The sequence below is a fragment of the Scomber japonicus genome, chromosome 15, assembly GCF_027409825.1.
Source record: "Scomber japonicus isolate fScoJap1 chromosome 15, fScoJap1.pri, whole genome shotgun sequence".
NCBI classification, from domain to species: Eukaryota; Metazoa; Chordata; class Actinopteri; order Scombriformes; family Scombridae; genus Scomber; species Scomber japonicus.
Window position 1 is genome coordinate 4,103,018 of NC_070592.1, and position 23,317 is coordinate 4,126,334.

The 23,317-nt window shown below is 34.5% G+C and overlaps 1 protein-coding gene and 1 long non-coding RNA gene across 2 annotated transcripts in view; both read left to right on the plus strand.

The window, feature by feature from the left end:
* LOC128374602 (uncharacterized) overlaps positions 1–23,317 on the plus strand; it is a 105,599-nt gene that overhangs the window by 51,078 nt on the left and 31,204 nt on the right. Inside the window, exons 3-5 of the mRNA XM_053334847.1 lie at positions 9,188–9,217; positions 16,725–16,997; positions 17,175–17,465. Coding sequence (XP_053190822.1) covers positions 9,188–9,217; positions 16,725–16,997; positions 17,175–17,465 — 594 coding nt within the window. The remainder of the gene's footprint in view (positions 1–9,187; positions 9,218–16,724; positions 16,998–17,174; positions 17,466–23,317) is intronic.
* Positions 21,759–23,165, plus strand: LOC128374716 (uncharacterized). Its single transcript, XR_008323009.1, has 3 exons — positions 21,759–21,778; positions 22,215–22,265; positions 22,517–23,165. It is a non-coding gene; the product is annotated as an uncharacterized LOC128374716 (long non-coding RNA).

Consider the following 23,317-nt stretch of genomic DNA (forward strand, 5'->3'; position numbering starts at 1 on the left):
TGAGTCATAAGATGATCGTTGTGGATAAAGGGAAGACTTTGAAGGTATGTAGCATTATAGCTGTTAGCTTACTTTAGCTGAGGGGCTAGCCGAGCTAATTGCTAATACTATTACGGCTGTGAGCAACCATATAAGTCGTGAGTGGTCTTGAATGAATCAGGACAATCTAAGCTTTCTAACAATGTACGGCATGAATATATATGTTTAAGGGTTGGTGTTTAAAACATTCAGAAGAACGTGTGGCTACCTCCTAACATCGTCCCGTCCCGTGAGAGGAACAGCGTGCATTAAGAGGTTAAACTGCTCTTCATTCACAGGAACATACACTCTGCCTTTTCACTCTAGAATACGATGTGTAGTGTGTGTTTAATCCAAGACATGGTGTAGTCATGCATTGGAGTGGAGGAATGTTAGCATTTCAACACGCTCAGCAGTCAGGCTTGCCCTTTTTTTGGTGACAATGTTTCCAGCAACTGAAAAAAGCCTTTCAGATGGCGTTGATGTGGCAGGTACAGAATTACGAGTTGGTTTTTTACATTAATCAGAGTCAACTGGCTCACTTTTAATTTTTTTATTTTTTTATTTATTTATTTTTTATTGTAAAAGAAACGTACATACAGTATACAATGAACAGTATACAAGTAAGACATAAGATAACAGATGAGCCAGGGGTAGTTACATTAAATGAAAATGTTGTAATAGGTACTGATATTTAGCGTTTTAATAGCCTTTTGATTAGTCAAATTATCAAGTAACTTAAAATAATGCTCAATTTCTTTCTGAAAAACAACAAAACAAGATTCTTTCTTATTAAATTTACTCTTATGGATATAAAACTTTGCCAGAAATAAAATAAAATTTGTTAAGAAATAACATTTTTCTTCCTGCTTAGGATAATTATGGAAGCCAAACACAACATTTTCCCAGAGTAGAAGGAAATCTTTGAAGAGATGATCAATAATAAATCTACTGTGGTCTGCCCATAATTTCTTTGTAAAGGGACAGTGCCAAAACAGATGTAAAACGGTTTCGGGGTGTAAATTGCAAAAAGAACAGTGTGTGTTAATGTCTTTTTTGAATTTCTGCATATAATGGTTGGCAGGGTAGTATTTGTGGATAATTTTAAAAGACACCTCCCTAACCTTATTTACAATTAAAAATTTGTGGGGGAGCATCCAAACTTTCTTCCAGTCAATATTATTAACTAAACGGTTCCAATATGCAGTGACGTACGGGGTAGTGATGATATTTCTTTGGAATAAGGCACATATCTTTTTGTTATTATTTTTTTGGGACTGTGAAGAGAAACATATTTTTCCTTCTGGGGAGTCAACTGAGTTGGGGAGAGATACAAGAATAGCTGAAGGCATCCGTCTGTTCCTAAAAAGCATTAGGGTGCCTGTTGGAATCGCTTTAATAACGACAGAGAATTCCTTAGGAGTCACTTGAAGGTTAAACCTGGATAAAAAATCTCTATAAGAGAGCAATGATCCCTCCTCATTAAACAATTGACTCACCAGCCATATTTGATTCTGGAACCAAGTTTAAAAAAAAAGAGACTTGTTTTTAGATAAAATATCTCTGTTATTCCAAATAATATATCGGTGTGGTGAGAAGTTATGCTAGAAGGACCTGCTAGAAGGACCTGTTTATGGAATACAGACAGTTTAGCAGGGAGTTTGTCTACATTATAATTACAACTTAATATAAAGTGCAGGCCTCCAAAGCGAGAGAAAATGTAATGGGGAATAAAGTTCCAAATTGAATAAGGATTTTTAAGAAAGTTTTTAGTGAAAAGTATTATTCAGGGTGGTAAAATCCAAAAAGTTAAGTCCTCCAGACTCATAATTATTCATAACCACACTTTTTCTTATATAATGTGTACGATTTCTCCATATGAAGTTAAAAAGCATCTGATCAATAGATTTACTAATCTTACTATCTAGGTGTAATGAAATGGCATCATAAGTTAGTCGAAAAAGTCCCTCTGCTTTAGTTATTAAAACTCTACCCTTCAAGGACAAATCCCTCTGTAACCACTGATTCAATTTCTTTTGAGTTTTCTGAATAATTAGAGTAAAGTTTAGGGAGGATCTTAACTTTTGATTTTTAGTGATAGTAAGGCCTAAGTATTTAACCTCATCTTTTACCATGATATTACAGATAGAATGAACATTGCAGTTTTTAACAGCCATCAGTTCACATTTATTAATATTCAAGCATAAACCAGAAGCCTTGGAGAAGTCGTTAATAATATTAAGAGCAATAGGTATTTGACTTGCATTTTTTAGAAACAGTGTAGTATCATCAGCCAGCTGACTAATGAGAATATCCCAACTGACTCACTTGCGTTGCTGCTGCCTCTACCGCTACTCGCTGCCGCCATTTTTTGTTTTCAAACTACGCATCGACGCACAGTGTTTGCGTAGTTTGAAAGCCCTAGTCGAAAGCCTTCAGCCGATCTGCCCCCGCCTGTGGAGCTCTCTCCCACCAGACATTCGCACTTCAGTCTCTCTCTCTACCTTTAAATCCTGAAAACGCCCCTATTCAGAGTGGCCTACTCTGTCTCTCACTAACTGCAATCTTCATTCTTGTTTATTTATTATATTAATGCACTTTGTAGTCACATTCATATTTATTATTTATCTTTGCACTAAATGTCACCTGATTTATATTGTTTGATGTACTGTTGTTGTGTTATATGTGCCTTGTAAGGTGACCTTGAGTGCTTTGAAAGGCACCTTTTAAATAAAATGCATTATTATTATTATTATTATTATCCTTCATGATCATAATGATGCATATTCTATAATCTCCTTGAACTGATTGGTGGTTGTTCTCTAAGTGTGTTGCTTCTTACATGTGGCTAAATATTGTGATTGATGGCAGTAAATAGATAAGAGTCCAGAGCTTTAAGCCAGATCTGCTGGAGTTTATCTGCCTTGTCTGTAAACATGTCTGTCTTTCTCTCTCTGTGACTCTCAGAGAAACACTCCCTCACGTACATCTACACCGCCTTCTCCAAACCTGTCGGACTTCCGGGCATCCATGAGTTCACAGGTATGGGTCAGCTGGACGGCAGGCTGATTGACTACTATGACAGTGATATCCAGAGAAATGTTCCCAAGCAGGACTGGATGACGGAGCGACTTCCTGCAGACTACTGGGAGAGAGGCACACAGACCCGCCATAGAAAGCAGCAGTGGTTCAAAGTCAACATCGACATCCTGAAGAAACGAATGAATCAGACCGATGATGGTAAGATCCATGAAAAGACTGGGAAAAAGTTTTGATGACATAGTAATTAACTCTATGAACAGTGGCGGTTTTTGCTATGGGCAAAGTGGTGGTGGTGGGGGGGGATCGACTTGCGACTGCAGAGGCTGTGAGCAGGTTGTTAGTGAGTCTCACTCTCAGAGGAAAAGCAAGGGGGGGGAGGAGGGCGGGGGATATACTGACGTGATGATTATGAGCCCAGGCCACACAACACAAACTGCTGCTTCCAAATAAATAGTAATACATTTATAAACCTAATACAGACCCGTTATAGCTACATGTAAATTAGTAAGTTACTGGATTATGTGAAAATGCAATAAATAAATAAATAAAATGCAAGTTTTACATACTATATTTCATTTATTCACCTTATTTTTGTGTGGTGAAGGATTTGTGCAATTTACATTGGTGTTAACATACTACATGTCATTTATTTATCTTAATGTCTTTCTCAAGTCTTGTTAACTTTTGTATTTAATAACATATGTAATAAAATAACATTAATAGTTCAATATTGTGCTTGTGGTCGGGGTGGCGATGGTTGGTCCGACCAGGGCGCAAAACTAGCCAGGACCGCCTCTGTCTATGAAATTAATAACTGTAATACCTTGTATAGATAAATGTTGCAACAAAAATGAAGCTGTTCTAATTTTCCTTAAGTAAGGAACAAGTGATAACTTACATATTTCCATGCCCTCATTCTTTGTCATTTATTTCACTGTCACTCCTCTTTAGATCGTCATGTTCTTCAGTGGATCCAAGGCTGTGAGGGTGAAACAGGGCCTGATGGCACATTAAAGTTTGCCCGTGGCGTGTACATGTTCAACTATGATGGACGAGACTTCCTGTCATTTGATGACGCAAACTCAATGTGGGTTACTGCCAATCCTATAGCAGTCCCAACCAAGAGAAAGTGGGATGGACTCCAGGTCCTAAAAGAAAACACCAAAGGCTACCTGGAGAACGAGTGTATCGACTGGTTGAGCAAGTTCAGGGCATACGGGGAAAAAGAGCTGAAAGCTGCCTGTATGTATGACAGGAAAATAACTTCTGTATTTTTCTACCAATCATTATTAGATATTATAGGAGCGGCTTTAGCAATAGAAGTATTATTTTTTGTTAAAATATCTAACATGAAATCAGCTGGTGTTGATAATATTGCTTTTCACACTGGACCTGCTTTTTTTTGTTTTCCTAAATTTTAATATCCGTTATGGAAAATTAGTTCAGATGTGGCAACATGGTCCGTGTGTCATTCGTTCATTTGAGAATCCAAAATCAAAAAATCAAAAAATGGCTTGTTATTTCATAATGTGATACAAAAAAAGGAGCTTGGGCTTAGTTTTTCAGGCTTTTGATTTTATGCTCAGTTCAAAAAAAGAAAATTAACAGAACGCTCCCAGGGCCGAATTTGTTTTTATAATGTAATTTTTCCAATTTCCGTGGCCTGGAAGTTATTTATTGACTTGTTCTTCAGATGTGTGAGGGACTGTAGTAGATCAGAGCGCAGACCAGACCAAAAGCAGTCTCAATTTTCCCAGTAGGACTGTTTATAAGTCACTTTATCAAGATTTAAATGTTTTATCAGGTTAGCTACTGCAAGGTTTTCAGATATGTGAAAAGCTGTTAGCATCTCAGCTGTTAGCATCTTCTGATCTGATCTCTAAGATGATGAACCGGTCATCTGAGACAAAATGATCCGATGAACTGGTCTGTGCAGCTCTCTGGTGATTTACCGCTAGCTTTAATGTGTAGCATTTTAATATATGGTATTATTCCCTTTGATCTCACAGATGTAGCTGCCACATGTGTGAATGTAAAGTGAAGCTTCACAGAACAACAATATAATAATCACCACATTTTAATAAATATGAATGTATTAACGTGACCGACCTGTAGAAAGTGCAGGTGAAAATGCTTCATGGTGCTGTAACATTCTCAGAGAAAGCCTCTAATGAAACGCTGCCCAGCTCTGAACAATATTACACACACACAGTCATATCAGTGGAGAGCAGTAGTGTGTGCTACAAGCTGCCATAAACTCCGGCTCTCTTTTAATTCATGTGTAAGAGTGTTTGGGATCGACACAGTGCGTAACAAACATCCCTGCCAACTTTTAAATTCAATTTCCCATCAACAAACAGTTCACCAGAATTAAGGTTCAATAGTATTTTATTGACTCTGAATCATTTCGTATCCATTTAGGTTCAGCTTTTAACATTTTTAAGTAAAATTAAAAATAACAATTGCAGAAACACTTCAGCTTCAGTTCCATTTTACAACAAACACAAGATATCAAATATTGATTGAATATGTATTTGACATGTTTAAATAACTGACGTAGCCTTGTTGTTTTTCATGAGCTACTTGTTTCAAATACTGGAAGTGCTGAGTCTGTACTATTAAGGTGATTATCTTAAATAATTATTAATTATTAATTAATTAATTGATATAAATTAAAGTCTGAGCAGGAGATTTTGAAACTGAACCTGACTTAACTGTTAATATGCCAAGTTACTGAAGGCTTTAATATTCATTAGTTACAGCTGATAGAAGACGTACAGTCTGAGCTACAGTATGAACTGTAAATAGGAAGCCTGTTCTTCGTATGTTCTGTACACTGTTCTTTAATAAAAAAGTTCAGTCCTGTAGTTCAGCAAATCCAGGTACTTTACAACGTGGAACCAAATACAAAAGAGAACCAGCTATTAGAACCAAACCTTCATAAACACCATATTCAATAACAACCATGATCTTCAAATCTCTGAAAATAGTTTGGAAAAAGACTCAAAACTATAAAATTAAGCGTGTTGTAGCAGTAGTGTGTTTATGTTGCACCAGTCTGTTTTTACTTTAGTTAAATTAAATATATGAGTCTTATTTGTTGCATTAGTTATAGTTATAGTTAATAGATTTTATTTGTTCAGTTTATTATGAGGATGGAACAAACATTATCATGTGTGGTTTATATCATAATGTATTACAGCTACCATGCAAACGTTAACTAACTTAACGTTTTCTCTTTCCAGCTCCACCAGATGTGCACGTGTTTGCTAAGAAAACCAGAATTGAGTCAAACCTCATGTTGACCTGCCTGGCCACAGGTTTCTACCCAAAAGACATCATCCTCAACATCAAAAGGAACGACCGCATTCTGACTATAGAGGACGGGTTGATTTCCTCAGGCGTTCGACCAAATGAAGACAACACCTACCAGAGAAGAGACAGTGTGGAGATTTTAAAGAGTGACATTTCTTCATTCACATGTGAAGTCATTCACAGAGCAACCAGCGTATTTGTTAAGAAGGTTTGGGGTAAGAAACTTTCTTATTTCAGTTTACAGTTTGCAGTTTGTCACAAAATGCAAAGATGCAAACAGTCAGATGATCAGACAGTTTATAATCAAACCAAACATCAGACAATGAGATCCTAGTTGTATTAAATCAGATAGTCTTTATTTAATCAGTTATGTGTCATATTGGAGCAGACCTTTTTCTATTATCTCAGGGTGTAAAGCAGTAAGAGTCTGCCTCAAAAGCTGCTGACCGTCAAGTTACTTCATCAATGGAGGAGATTATTATATTCAAAATGTGTTCAGATGTTTGTCTTTATTGAAGATGGGGTGGATTCACTGTTAGCATCACAGTTAGTAGCTACAAGACAAAAAACAACATTAACTGGCAACAAACAAGTTTTTTGAATTTTTAACTTTTTTAGTAAGAATCCTCTTTGAATCTTAATTTTCACATTTCACATTATGTTCAAGTCATTCATTAAATTGCATCTTATCACTTTAATCCCATTATCACTGATTATCACTTCTACATTTTATTACCATGCATCAACACTGAGAGTCACATGAAGCTAAATATTAATGATGTTAAAAGTGAACTGAATGTGAAACTAATGTATATAGTTTCTGTGTTTTAGATCATAATGTTGACAATGGAGGAGGAAACAACATCGGCATTATTGCTGGGGTAGTTGGGGGCCTGCTCTTCATCGTACTCGTAGCTGTAGTGCTGGTGGTGTTGAGGAATAGAGGGATATTTGGTAAGTACAACATATAATCATTGTGTTTTCTCCACAACAAGGATTGGTGTGGGATATATCTTTTTAATATTTTCTTTTATATCATTTAAAATAAAATACTTAAAGCATTTAATTCCTCAAAAGAAGTAGATCTATTATGAAAAGAATTGAAAGAACAAAAGAAAAAAATGTTATATTTCTTTAAACCTATTTAAAGAGTAACTACGCACTTAAACTCTGTGATGTGGGAGGTATGAGGACGTCAAAGAGAGAGCGGATTAAGTATGACACCGCTCAGTTGTAGCATGAATAGATGTAGAGCTGGTAGTCAAAGATAACCAGCCATGAGCAGCTGCTGTCAGACTCTACAAACAGATTTTCTCCTTGATTTGTTCCTTGACCCTGCAATAAACTGCAGTATGAAGGTACAGTGATAGCAGGTCACATAAGTTTAGCCTCTCTACTGTCTTCTATATTTCTGCTTTGCAGTCATGTTACTTAGCATGTTACCATGGTAACTGTATGCATGTTAATATACTAATATGTTTTACCTTAGCATTTTACTAACTAGGATTGGGTGATGTCAGTAAATGTGATGAAAGAATAGACATGTTGCCCTCCATAAGTAAGGACTTCAGGGGTTTTTTGGTCCATAAAAATGTAGGGGGTCAAAAAAAATCTAAAATTAAAATTGAAACTTAAAAAGGTCGAAAATAAGTTATTAATTTCAGATAAACATATTTCTCAATTCAGAAATTGATATTTATTTACAATAGTTGTCTGTAGTTAGTCCTTCTCAGTCTCAAAACTCTCACAATGTTCTTCAGTTATTTCTGAATTTAGAATTGGTTATGTAGTGAATAGTGACAGGAGCTCCAGCCAACAGAGGTAACTATTTTATTTCTTCTTTTACTTGAAGGTTACAGCTTGGGTAAGATGTTCTTAGCTTACAGGATAAGATGTTATTGTCAACAAGTAAAACCAAAAATGTCTGTGACTCTGAAGACGTTAATCTTAAAAAAAACTGCTCACAAGTGTATAGTTTAAAAAAAGAAAGGAATAATATATATCACACAACTTGTTAGTATAATAAATAAATCAAAAACAGTCCAGAAAGCACAGATAGGATATAAGCAGGTGTCTGAACACATTAACACCTATCTTGATGCATTTTCTTTTCTTCACAGGATCCAAAGATGCCAACAGCGATGGAACCGGATCAACCAGCTCTGGTGATTCTGGTGAAACTGGTAAGCATCTTTAATTAGTGACTGAAAGCTGCAGCACACAGGTTCATACTTTTCAGTTTCATCAGTTAGATCAGTTTTGTTTTTAGTTGTTGTGTTTGCTGTTTTCCTGCTTAATCCTTTTAGTTAGTCCTGCTCAGACTGGAACTTTGTACAGTGACCTTGTTAATAGATTGTTTACCTGTTTTTTTGTTTTGTGTGTGTTACCTCTTGTGTTTATTAACAGGTAAAGCAGATGTTGTAGTTCACTTAAGTAAGTATTTTTTTCATTCTATGGATTCTTTTACAGTTCAAAATGTTAAATGTATTTGTGCTGAAGATGTTTATAATGTTACAGCAATGACTCAGAGGACACAGTAAGAATATACTGTAAGCTTATAAACCAAAAACCAAACCAGCCAACCAGAGACCAAACAATCCTGATCATTAAAACAATCAAAAAGTAAAGATGTCATGAGAGAAAAGCTCCATGTTTATCAGACACATTGACTCATATTAAAAGACTGTCTGAACTCTGAAAAAACTGAATTATGAACTTCATGCTGTCTTCAGTTAAAGAATGAATATGTATATTTTGAGTTTTAATAAGTCCATCTGTGAATTAGTTATATTAATGTTGTCTTTATTTACAGACCCTGCTCAGCCAGTCAACAATGGCCAAGGTAACTACTTTCTTTGTTTCCCATCAGAAAAACAGTGACTGAGTCTTTAAAGGATAGTTCACATTTTTAAGTGTCTTCAAACAGCAGTCAGGTGTCCATATGAACAGTTAATACTGACTATTAAAAGATATTCTTCAAATGTGTTGCACAACAATGCATTTAAAAGTGAGGGAGAAGGAGTAGATGCCATTTCTTTTAAAGTGGTAATTATATTTTTGGTGGAAAAAATACCATCAATGTTTATTTTTAAGTCTTTATTTTCATGAACAAATGAATATAATAGAATAGATGATAATTGTTGTATCTAAATGAATAATATAGATATGACCCAGCATGAGAGCTTTAATACTTTTACTGTTAATCAAACATTTTATGTGTGAATGTAGATTTAAAGATGATAACAGTGATGTTAGGAGATTCTGGTGTTAATGATGTGATAGGAAACCATAAAAACATTTAGTTAATATCTGAATCTAATCTACTATATATATCATCATTTTAAAAATGAAGAAAGCTTTTCCTCTGCAGACATTGACTCAGGTAGTTTCTGTTCTACTCTCAGTGATTAAATCAATTAAAAAGAAGTCAGAAAGCACAGATTGGATATAAGCAGATATTACAGACCTTAATACATTTTTTTAGATATAAAGTAAAGGTTTAAAAACTCTACATACTATCTTCATGGTAGATATTACTAGAGGTGACTGAGAAAATACCATAAATGCATATTAGCCACACAAGATACTTAGATAGAAAAGCAGCATTAGTATGTGTACTGACAGTAACACATCTGTTCATTCTTGCAGACAACGGCTCATCCAATCAACAACCTGAAGTCTAAGAGAAATCAGCTCACCAGGAAAAAAAAATTCTGGAGTAGCACTGGGAAGGAGACATAAAGTAAAAGAAGGGGTTTGAAAAATCATAATAGACACTGAATTGACAGATAAGACGCAAAAACAAGAAAAACAAGAACAAGAACAGTTTCTGTTTAATTAAGCTCAAGAATATCTCACTGCTTCTTTAAAGGGTTTTGAAAGTTACATACAGTGAGACGGCTGGTTCAGGAAAAGTCTACCATTTAATCTGATTGATAATAATAGTGGCAGTAAAAAGACACTGCTCTGTTGTAATGAGTCAGCAGTGATCCTAAAGTACGGCGATTTGATTTGAATTTTAGTAAATGTGATACTTTGAGGAGTCCTGATTAATCTGGAATAATATTCAGATTTCACATATTCTTTATTTGTAGCTTTCTTCTTACTTTGCTTGCCTGAAATGTGTGGAAAAAAAATCTTCCATGCGTTTTTAAGCTGAACCTCAAAGTTACTGTTAAAGAAATTGCTTTTGTTTCATATTACTGAGGAGACTCTATTTTAATTGGGGGGAAGATTTGTGGAACGTCATGTGGAGACTCAGGAAGGAGATTAGAAAAGTGTGAACTGTAAGAAACTAAACAATGTGATGTTTAACTTTTTAAATGGAATCTACTTTAAATCTGAAAAGTGTTTTTTAAAGTTTAGAGATCATTAATCACAGCTACACTCCTCAAGCAAATGTTAAATGCTACAGTAGATCTATGCAGGATGATAAGAATAAGTGTTTCTTCTTTATGATGTTTTTTACTTTTATGAAGTGTTTTTACTTGGTGATGAATCTGTATATCCTGTTAGTATTAGTAATGGTTAGATGTGATGAGACATTCTGAAAAGTCTGAAGATGGATCATGAAATGAAATCAGAATTATGAGATATTGAGCAAAAAAAAATCATGTTACTGAATTTAGTGATAAAACATGTAAATATTGCACTCAAGACATGTTTATGGTGTCTGATTGGACCTTTGAATAACCTCCAATTGGAAATAATTGTAGAAATACTTACAAACATTAAGTACTTACTGAGGAGACTCTATTTTAATCGGGAGAAAGATTTGTGGAACGTCATGTGGAGACTCAGGAAGCAGATTAGAAAAGTGTGAACTGTAAGAAACTAAATGCTTAACCTTTTAAAAGTAATCTCTTTAAATCTGAAAGTACTTTTTTAAGTTTAGAGATCATTAATCACAGCTACACTCCTTAAGCAAATGTTTTAAATGCTACAGTGGAGTAGATCTATGCAGGATGATAAGAATAAGTGTTTTTTCTTCATGGTGTTTTTTACTTTTATGAAGTGTTTTTACTTGGTGATGAATCTGTTAATCCTGTCAGTATTAGTAACGATTAGATGTGATGAGACATTCTGAAAAGTCTGAAGACGGATCATGAAATGAAATCAGAATTATGAGATATTGAGCAAAAAATGCATGCTTCTAAACTTGTAAATATTGCACTCAAGACATGTTTATGGTGTCTGATTGGACCTTTGAATTGCTGCCTTTGAATCCAATTGCTGCCTTAAATGGTTAGAAATAATTGTAGAAATACTTACAAACATTAAGTTCTTAGTTACAGTGTAGATGATTGTATTAAACAGGCTACAGTTTAAAAAAACAAAGATATAATCAATTATGTGCTGAACTCAAATAAAAGTAGTGTTAGCCTGAATTAAAAAGAAGTCATTAATGTATTTCTACACCATCGAGTGATAAGTAGAGATCATTTAAACTAAACGGTATGAATTGTCAGTGATTTTTGTTGTAAATACACTTTTTTCATTTTAATTGCATTTATAAAAAACCATTGTCAATCAGAACTCGACTTTATGTCAGAAATCTGATTTAATACGATAAAACATGTTTGATCACGTTTTAAATCCTGTATTAAATGAAAGCAAATGCATTCATGCAATTCAGGTTTAAATAGATGATCTCATCTGTTCTTGATTGGTTTTCTAAATACAAACATTATTAATCAGATATTTGCTTTTTTCATATATAATATATATTATGCTTTTATACATTTTTATGTGGTGTGATTTTTAAGCCTTTTAAACTCTGATGTGAATGTATTGTAATCAAATGGATATATTTTCTTTTTAGTAGTATCAGTGGTAAAAAGTCTAGTACTAATTAAGATATTGTTTATACAGTTATTTTGAAAATATACTGAAATATTTCTATTAAACAAATTATCAGTTTGTCAAATTGCACTCAGTCTTATAATCTCTGTCACTGTGGAAGTGCAATAAAAAGATTAATTTGATCGACAAATATGTTTGTTAAAAACGTTTGTCAATACATTTTTCATTTTAAAAATAATGTTAACAATTTAGGAAAGACATCAGATTTTAAAAAAAATGGTGAAATGGTTTTATTCAGTCTGATGTTACCATGTTGTTGATATTCGATTTTTTTCTGTAATCCATGTTTAATCTTTTTTACTCATGCAGTTTACTCATATTTTTATGCTTAAATAAATACATTTCTGATTAAATCTTTGTTGATATGAAGTGGTGTTTTATTGGCTGTCCTGCAGTAGAGATATTAGAGTTTTGTGAGGCAATAAGACTGTAAATATAAAAACTTTCTTAACCTTTTTGACTTTGAGGCCAAATTTTTTCAGTGCAGAGTGGCCCGGGAACCATTAAATATTAACACTGTATATGTGTAATTGATCTCACTCTTGGTCTGATTTGTATTCAATAATAAACCAAATCCACTTACAGTTTAACAAGCTAAAACCTTAATAACATTTAATAAATAATAAAATGACATGATAAAATGTCATCACAAAGATTTTTATGAAACTTTCATTAACTTTTACTGATAATTCATGGAACAAATATAGCAAAAAAAAAAAAAAGTAAAGGCTTAAATCCGGTTTATTCATAAAATCTGTCACAATAGCACAGTTCAACCACTAGATGGAGACAAAGACTGTTCGACATGTGACGACGAGGCGGGCTACCTGCAATTCATCCCCCATGCCATGTAAATAAATGGAAACTGGAACCGACTCAAAATGATCCAGAGACATTGGAGTAGCTGTTACTAGGAATATTACGCGACCAGACACAACTTTTAACCAGAAAAACAGCGAAGGTAAGACATCATTTGTAGTTGTAAATTTACAATGGGAAGTTTGTTTGGATTTTTCTTTGACGGTTTATTCCGTGCGTTTTCACAGTAATGGGAGTTACACTGCTGGAATCAGTGAAATCTTAGCTTTTATTTGATGAGAAATTTGTCGTGAAATTAAAGATACAATGACCGCGGTAACTGCAGGCATGAGCAGTGCTTACACTGAGGAGCGTTTTTGCAAATGGCGCAATCAGTTGCTCGGTGTTTGACTTGTGTTTTGTCGCTGTGCTGGCTCAATAGCTGAGCTTCTTCTGAATAAAACGGTGTGTCATATGACTATATTCATACTAGTTTAACTGCCCTGAGACGTTTTACATTTATAGGTGGCGCTGTTCTTGGGCTTAAGAGGATAAATAAACTCCCTACTTCCATTCACAAAGCCGTACTTGATGAAGTCAGGTTTGTGCTTGTGCAAAATTTTTGTGTTTTCGGGCGAGTCAGCACCACTTTTGTCTTATTTTTTACGTTTTAAAAATGTCTCCACCACTTTTGCTAGAGGTGAGCGGCTAGCTGAATGTCGTCTTCTGTTCTTCTGTGGGCTTTTTAAACTACTGACTGACACATTATCGCCACCATGTGGTCAGAAAATGCATTTATACAGTCTACGATTGTAACTGAGCGGCTCATGGATAACATCTCTGGTGTCTTCAGTCGATAACCTATAGGCTACAGTCCCCCTCAGGTGCAAAACTTAAAGTTCTCTGTGGCCCTCTAGGTGGCGCTTGCGGCCCAATTTTAAGAATCACTGCTCTATAATATAATATATATAAAATATCTTGTATATCTTGTCTATATAATGTAATGCATTATTATATTGATATGTAGGCCTAAATGTAAGAGTAGGCTAATATAAACTATAAGAATATAAATATCACACTATGTATTTATATAATAAATAGTGTGTTATGTAATATAGTATAACAATATAGTATAGTTAAGTATAATTTCATATACATTATAACAACATATAATACACATTTTGACAGAAGGCATAGTAGCAATTAACGATTCCTGACAAACTTTCCTGAAAACAACGATGTAACTTACAACTAATCATGAAGGAAATAAGTTCTCAATTTAAATCCAATAAATATAAATTAATCATTCATTTATTATTTTTTACATTGATGAGACATTTATATATGTGGATGGATCCCTGAAATAAAATAATAACAGTTCTTCCCATTAATTGTATATAAATATGTGTACATTCAATGGCGCTTTTGGTTGTTAAACATTAAAATTCAGCACTGCTGCCATCGTGTGGTCAGGAGGTGGTAGCGCACAAAAACAGCTAAAACAGTAAGTATTGGATTTACATTCAACAGGTGGACAGAAACATGAATTCAAAACGAATGAATGAGTGAGAGTATCGGTGTAACAGTCCGTTTCAAACAAAGCTGATCATTTTAATAACTTCTTATTTTCTATTCTTCCTATTTGTTCAGATGGAAACAGAAAGCACTGAAGGAACTTTTAGCGCTTCAATTAATTTGTTAGTTTAATTTCTGGAGCTGTTCACTTCATGGGACTATCTGGTCAGAATGATCTTGACTGTGTCATCTACGGTAGCTGAAAAGAGATATAATTTACCTTACTGTGGATAGTTTAAACTTTTTTTTTTTTCACTGACTATGGTTTGTTAGTTAAATGAAGTTTTAGAGTGAGGTGATCTGGTGTTTTGACATACAGGTTGTTGAGGTTTGCCTTGTGCCAGTTCTTGTACAGTACCATCAACCCACCACAGAGATGTATGTAGTATGTAGAAAAACAACCTCTGTAAGTATTATATTTAAATGACATCACTGGATTGTGAATACTGAGGCATTAATGTGTATTATTATTATTATTATCATCTTATTTTTCAGTATTTATTTTGAATATATTCCAGCTAAAATGCCTGACAGTTCCCTGAAAACAACGATGTAATTTATGAGTAATAATGAAGGAATAGTGAAAATTTAAACCCAATAAGTATTAATTAATTATTTGTATGAATGTTTGGAAACTTAAAACACAGCCTTAGTTTACACTATTCTTACCACTGACTGTACATCACTTCTGTTATATTATCAATTTATACCAATATTACTCTTGTAAATAATGTCACGATTATTTGTATTACATATTTTTACTATTATTGTTGTTTTTGTACTTTAATATTTATTGTTCTTTATTCTTTTCTTATTGCTGCTCTTTATAGTCTATTTTACTGTCCACTTGCTGCTGCAACAATGCAAATGTCCCCATTATGGGACTAATAAAGGAATATCTTAATTTATCTTACATAAATACAGTCAATGTTATCACAGTCCCTCTTCTGCTTGTTAAACATTAAAATGTAGTAGGCTATGCTGCCATCATGTGGTCATCATGTGGAGATGGTGTAGCACAGAAACAGCTAAATAAGAGTTAACATGATAACGTATATCATGGTGGACAGACGGTGACAGATAGATAAGAGAAGCTGGCAGCAGTTTGTCACCACGCAGTCAAAACAGGTCAAACACTCTGATGAAACGGAGTTGAGAAACGGTAATGGAGACGTTAAAGATGTATCTCATCACAGTTTTCGTCCTTTTGGGGACAGGACTGACAGTAAACAGCGGTAAGAGAGAGTTTTTTTGTTTTTTCATGTTTTGTTGTTGTTGTTGTTGTTGTTTTTGTTTTTTACATTAATGCGATGCTGGTTAAAAGCGAAAGTAAAATAGTCAGTTGTGACGGCTTTGTAATTATCAGGTTTCTGTTGATTATTTGAGTTTAACTTCATATAGACTGGTAGTATATAACCCTATTACATTTAAACAGATATGAGAAAATTAACTATTATAACATTTTTATTAACTTATCGTCTCTGTGTGTAACATATCATCAGTGATGTGCATCTATGTGGTTTGACTTGAATATGGCCAATACTTTAAAAAAAACAACAACAACAACAAGGACATCGTCATACCTATAAGTAATTAGCTAGAAAATGCCCAACTCAATTTTTTATAAGCTCAAGGTGATGTTCTGAAATTGCTCGTTCTGTCCAACCAACAGTCCAATACCTAAAAGAAAGGAGTAAAAGTTAAAGAATTGAACAAACTGAGCTGTACTTCAAAATAAAATAGATTTCTTGGAGGCTGTGAATAACTGTAAATGACAATTATTGTAATTATAGATTAACCTGCCGATTATTTTTTTGATGACTCAAATAAATATTCTTTTTTTTTTCTTTTTATATTATATTAAAATATACAGATCTCCATTTTCAAAAAGCTCAAGAGATGTTCTCAACTTGATGGTCAGCAGTCCAAAACCTAAAAACAAAAAGAAGAATTTACTGATACATAAAAGAAAGAAAAGGGATCAGATAACTGCAGAAAGACTGACATTTATACCCTAAGAGAAAACAGAGACAATTAGCTAGTCAGATCTGCTGGAATTTATCTGCCTTGTCAATAAACGTGTCTGTCTGTCTTTCTCTCTCTGTGACTCTCAGAGATTCACTCCCTCAAGTACATCTACACCGCCTTCTCCAAACCTGTCGGACTTCCGGGCATCCATGAGTTCACAGCTATGGGTCAGATGGACGGCAGGCTGATTGACTACTATGACAGTGATATCCAGAAAAAAGTTCCCATGCAGAAGTGGATGAAAGAGCGACTTCCTGCAGACTACTGGGAGAAAGGCACACAGTCCCGCCAAAGCAAGCAGCAGTGGTTCAAAGTCAACATCGACATCCTGAAGAAACGAATGAATCAGACTGACGATGGTAAGATCCATGAAATGTGTCAGACTGGAAACACTTTTTGATGACTCAGATAAATTATGATATGATGATAATAGATAAATTCTCAGCAAAACTGTTTTAATTGTGATTACTACTTTTTATTTTTCCTTGTTTTCCTCCTCATTCTTTGTCATTTATTTTACTGTCACTCCTCTTTAGATCTCCATATCCTTCAGTGGATGCACGGCTGTCAGGGTAAAACAGAGCCTGATGGCATATTAAAGTTTGTCCGTGGTGTGGATATGTACCACTATGACGGACGAGACTTCCTGTCCTTTGATGATGCCCACTCAGTGTGGGTTGCTGCCGCTGATGAAGCAGTCCCAACCAAGAGAAAGTGGGATCATGTCCAGGTCCTAAAAGAATACACCAAAGGCTACCTGGAGAACGAGTGTATCGACTGGTTGAACAAGTTCAGGGCATACGGGGAAAAACAGCTGAAAGCTGCCTGTATGTATGACAGAAAATGATTTCTGTATTTTTATATCAATAATTACTGGATGTGATAGGAGTGACTTTATTAATAGAAGGATTACTATTTGTTAAAATATCTAACATGAAATCAGTGGGTCTTGAATTTGTTGGTTTTCACATAAAATGTGCTTGTTTGTTTTCCTGAATTGCAGTATTCGTTATGGAATGATTAGTTCAGGTGTGGCAATATTTCCCATCAACAAACAACAGTTCACCAGAATTAAGGTTCAATGTTATTTTATTGACTCTGAATCATTTCGTATCCACTTAGGTTCAGCTTTTAAAATTTTTAAGTAAAATTAAAATAACAAATGCAGAAACACTTCAGCTTCAGTTCCATTTTACAACAAACACAAGATATCAAATATTGATTGAATATGTATTTGACACATTTAAATAACTGATGTAGCCTTCTTGTTGTTCATGAGCTACTTGTTTCAAATACTGGAAGTGCTGAGTCTGTACTATTAAGCTTATTATCTTAAATAATTAATATGATATAAATTAAAGTCTGAGCAGGAGATTTTGAAACAGAACCTGACTTAACTGTTAATATGTAAAGTTATTGAAGGCTTTAACATTCATTAGTTACAGCTGATAGCTGCAGACATACAGTCTTAGCTACAGTATAAACTGTAAAGATGAAGCCTGTTCTCTGTATGTTCTGTACACTGTTCTTTAATAAAAAAGTTCAGTCCTGTAGTTTAGCAAATCCAGGTACTTCACAACGTGGAACCAAATACAAAAGAGAACCAGCTATTAGAACCAAACCTTCATAAACACCATATTCAATAACAACCATGATCTTCAAATCTCTGAAAATAGTTTGGAAAACTTATTTTCTAAGTTTCAGTATGTCTGAGAATGTTGTTACTTTAATTATAATTTAAGGCATATATCACTATTTGTTGTAGTAATCATTTCTGTTAGTTCGATGTATTATGAAGATGGTACAAATATTATCACATGTGGTTGAAAGCATAATGTATTATGGCCACCAAACGTTAACTAACCCAATGTTTTCTCTTTCCAGCTCCACCAGATGTGCACGTGTTTGCTAAGAACAGCAGAATTGAGACAAATCTCATGTTGACCTGCCTGGCTACAGGTTTCTACCCAAAAGACATCATCCTCAACATCAAAAGGAACGGCCGCATTCTGACTAGAGAGGACGGGTTGATCTCCTCAGACGTTAGACCAAATGAAGACGACACCTTCCAGAGAAGAGACAGTGTGGAGATTTTAAAGAGTGACATTTCTTCTTTCACATGTGAAGTCATTCACAGAGCATCCAGCGTATTTGTTAAGAAGGTTTGGGGTAAGAAACTTTCTTATTTCAGTTTACAGTTTGCAGTTTGTCACAAAATGCAAAGATGCAAACAGTCAGATGATCAGACAGTTTATAACCAAACCAAACATCAGAAAATGAGATCCTAGTTGTATTAAATCAGATAGTCTTTATTTAATCAGTTATGTGTCATATTGGAGCAGACCTTTTTCTATTATCTCAGGGTGTAAAGCAGTAAGAGTCTGCCTCAAAAGCTGCTGACTGTCAAGTTACTTCATCAATGGAGGAGATTATTATATTCAAAATGTGTTCAGATGTTTGTCTTTATTGAAGATGAGGTGGATTCACTGTTAGCATCACAGTTAGTAGCTACAAGAGAAAAAACACAACATTAACTGGTAAGAACAGAGTTTTTAAAATCTTGGACGTTTTTGTAAGAATCGTCTTTAGAATCTTGAAATAGTTTTCAAAGTTGATGTTATTTTGTGTTATTAAATGGCATTTTATCACTTTTATCACATTATCACTGATTATCACATCTACATTTTATTACCATGCATCAACACTGAGAGTCACATGAAGCTAAATATTAATGATGTTAAAAGTGAAGTGAATGTGAAACTAATGTATATAGTTTCTGTTTTAGATCATAAAGTTGATGAAGGAGACAACATGGGCATGAATGCTGGTGGGGCGATTAGTGGCCTGCTCGTCGGTGTCGTACTTGTGGCTGTAATACTGGTGGTGTTGAAGAAAAAAGGGATATTTGGTAGGTGTAAATATAAACATTGTGTTTTCTCAACAACAAGGTACCCGTGGAGTCGGTTACAATTTTCTCATATTTTTTTTATAATTTTGAAAAGAAAATACATAAAACATTTAATTACTATATTAATTACAAAAAGAAACTGATTCCTGCATGTTTTCTAGCACAAAAATCATGCCTAGGCAGTGTGTGATGTGGGAGGTACAGGCACATCAATGAGGGCGGATTAAGACCACCACTCAGTGTAGCATGAATAGATGTAGAGCTGGTAGTCAAAGATAACCAGCCATGAGCAGCTGCTATCAGACAGAAACACATGGTCTGCTGGAGGTTTGACCGTCACTATTAGCACATTCATGGCCTTTTTATGTGTCTGTGTCTGTGAAGGAGTGTCTGAATAGTCAGTCTGAATATCTTGTAAAGCTAAAGTTAATAGCAGGCCCAGTTGTTGTGTTTATTGCCACAGAAAAGTTTTGGTTAAAATTTTGGGTTACTTTCATAACTGCGGTTCTCGGAGTAGAACAACATCACTTCTGCTTATCTCTGCTTTTCTCTTATCAGACCTGCTCAGTCCTGTGTGAGAGACACAAACTGAGGCTGCAGTTAGTAGAGTGTTGATATTTATACATGACGCAGCAGCTGAAATGAAATATACCTTGGAGTCTTGCTTTTTACATCAAGTATAGAGAAAAAAAAAGATCCGAAGTGACAGAACATTAAAACATTTTAAAAAGAAAAAGTAGTTTTTACACACAGTATCAGTGTGTTGTTGGAAAAATCGAATCAGAGTAATGAATTCAAAATTCTTATCAGAGGTATTGTCTTTAAAACACAACTTGACAAATGATTTATATCTTCAAAGTGAGCTGTGGAAGAACACACCCAATGCTGATATTTCATCATAAAGTAGAAATGCATATGATTTTTATTTGTGCATCTGAAGCCCCAAAAGATTGTTGCATTTATTTTGTTTGAGTATATTATGTGAAAAAACATCAGTACAGTAGACACACGTTGTTCCCATGTTGTAGTCATATGATGCACTATACATTCATAACTTCCCCTCATCACTTCAAAGCTGAGAGAATAATATCTGATAAAGTTTTATTTTCATCAATTAATTTCTTACAGTTGAAGTCGTTGTATCAGTGTTCAAATTGTAATTTAATGCCATGTTATTTAAAGGACAAAAGGTTTATCCAATGGAGGGACTCAACAGTTTTAGACCATGTCATTGACTTGACATTCATGAATAATTGAGGGCCATGTTATAGAAGCACTAGAAGCATTTGGTCGCTATCTCAAACTTAAGCACACCTTTTTCAGTCAGTTTTTCCTAATAAATGTGTTATATTTGTTTTTACACACAATACAACATGTCTTTGCCACAAAATAAATTGAAACTTTAAAAGCTTGTCAGTCAAATCACAAGTTAAAGGATAAAGCTGGTGTTAAATATATTTCATACTGTCAACACGTAAAACCAGCAATGTCTGTGGCTCTCAACATCAAGCCTGTTGCTTAGTACTGAAGATGTAAATCTTAAAACCTGCTCACAAACATATACTTTAATAATTTTGAGGAAAAAGTGTATTTGTCATGAGTATTTCTGACAGCAAGACTGAGTCAAAATAGAGTGTGCGCTCATAGTGATGAAGACAGAGTCAGTACAGTGATGTGACTCATTGATCATTGAGCTGCACTGCTGTAGAGGTCATCAGAGGAATATGATATATCACACAATACTTGTTAGTAAAATAAATCAATCAATCAAAAACAGTCCAGAAAACACAGATAGGATATAAGCAGGTGACATAGACCTACCTTGATGCATTTTCTTTTCTTCACAGTGTCCAAAGAATCTCTCAACAGCGATGGTTCCAGCTCTTCTGGTCCTGGTAAGCATCTTTCATTTACTGAGCTGCAGCACACAGGTTTATACTCTTTAGTTTTATCAGTTAGATCAGTATGTTGTTGTGTTTGCTGTTTTCCTGCCAATCCTTTTAGTTAGTCCTGCTCAGACTGGAAACTGAAATCAAAAAGTAAGAATGCCATGAGAGAAAAAGCTCCATGTTTATCAGACACATTGACTCATATTAGAAGATTTTCATTAAATCAAACTATAAATTAAGTCAGTTCTGTCTGTAAACTCTGAATTATGAACTTCATGCTGTTCTCTGTGAAAGAATGAATATGTATATTTTGAGTTTTAATAAGTCATCATCACTGACAAAGGTAACTACTTTCTTTGTTTCCCATCAGAAAAACAGTGACTGAGTCTTTTAAGGATAGTCCACAGTTTTTCCAAGTGTCTTCAAACAGCAGTCAGGTGTCCATATGAACAGTTCATACTGACTATTAAAAGATATTCTTCAAATGTGTTTTCAGTGTAAGTGATGGAGGTTAAAATCAGTGTTTCCAGTCATTGCATTTAAAAGTGAGGGAGAAGGAGTAGATGTCATTTCAAGTGGTAATAAGTAATAGTTGTAATAGTAATACTAATAGTTTATTTTTGATTGTCTCAACTAGTTATTAATATGAAAAATGTTGATAACTGTTGTATCTAAAAGAATAATATAAATATGACCAAAGTAAATTAAAAGTAGTCAGAAAGTACATATTGGATATAAGCAGTTATCACAGACCTTGATACATTTTCTATTTTTCACAGGGTCCAAAGAGTCTCTGAACAGCAAGGACTCTGGTCTATCTGCTGGATCTGGTAAGTTTCTTCTGTTGACTGATTGAAAACTGAACCATGCGGGTTTATTCTTTGGCAGCCTCAAGTGGCAGCAAGAGATAAATTGAAGTTTTAAAGGTTCACATAAATTACTAAAACATAACACAGTATAGCAGAGATACCTGAATTTATTTCCCCAATGGGATTAATAAAGTATCTATCTATCTATCTATCAAAAACTGTATTATATGTATGGAAAGTATAGAAAATAACACATCTGTTAATTCTTTCAGACAATGGCTCATCCAACAGCTCATCTGGCAGCTCCAATGGCTCCGATAAGCCTCTCCTGAAAGGAACCAACTCACCAGGGAAAAAACTACTAGTGGATTAGTACTGGAAAGGAGATATGAAGCAAAAATAGGAGTTTCTAAAATCAAAACAATGCTGAATTGACAGATTAGAAAGGGGGAAAAAACAAGAAAAACAAGAACAAAGTTTTTATATTAAGCTCAGAAATGTCTATTGTCTATTGATAGTTTGAGTAGTTTGATTATCTGGATGATAATAATATTCAGATTTCATATATTCTTTATTTGGAGCTTTCGTCCTACTTTGCTTGCCTGAAAAGGAGAATCTATGGAGGATCTATGTCTCTCCTGCTTTCATTGCCAGTAACTTGTTTTTATTGTTTGCTAACCAAGCTATCCACTCTGTCAGCTTGAGGTGATCATACGCTGTCCTTGAGCGCTGAATGATTGACGTCTCCCTGTCATGCACGAGGCGAACAAGAAATAATGGGTTGATTCTTATAGCTGGAAGGGGGGTAGCCCGAGTGTAGTAAAAGTGTTGCTTATCTTAGATTCAGCGGACTTCTCTGTACAATGCCTTGTGTGCTGTATTACTGAACTCCCTCTTGCAACAATAATTAAACAAGCTGTGAACTGATACCGTTGCTGGACTCATGTTTTTCTCTCTCACCATTTGTTAAGGACATTTCCACAACACTACTCAGACACAAGGCTTCCTCTCTAGCAGCTTCATCAAGAGTGTATTCATCCAAAAAGTACATACAAAGCTACACATTAATCAAC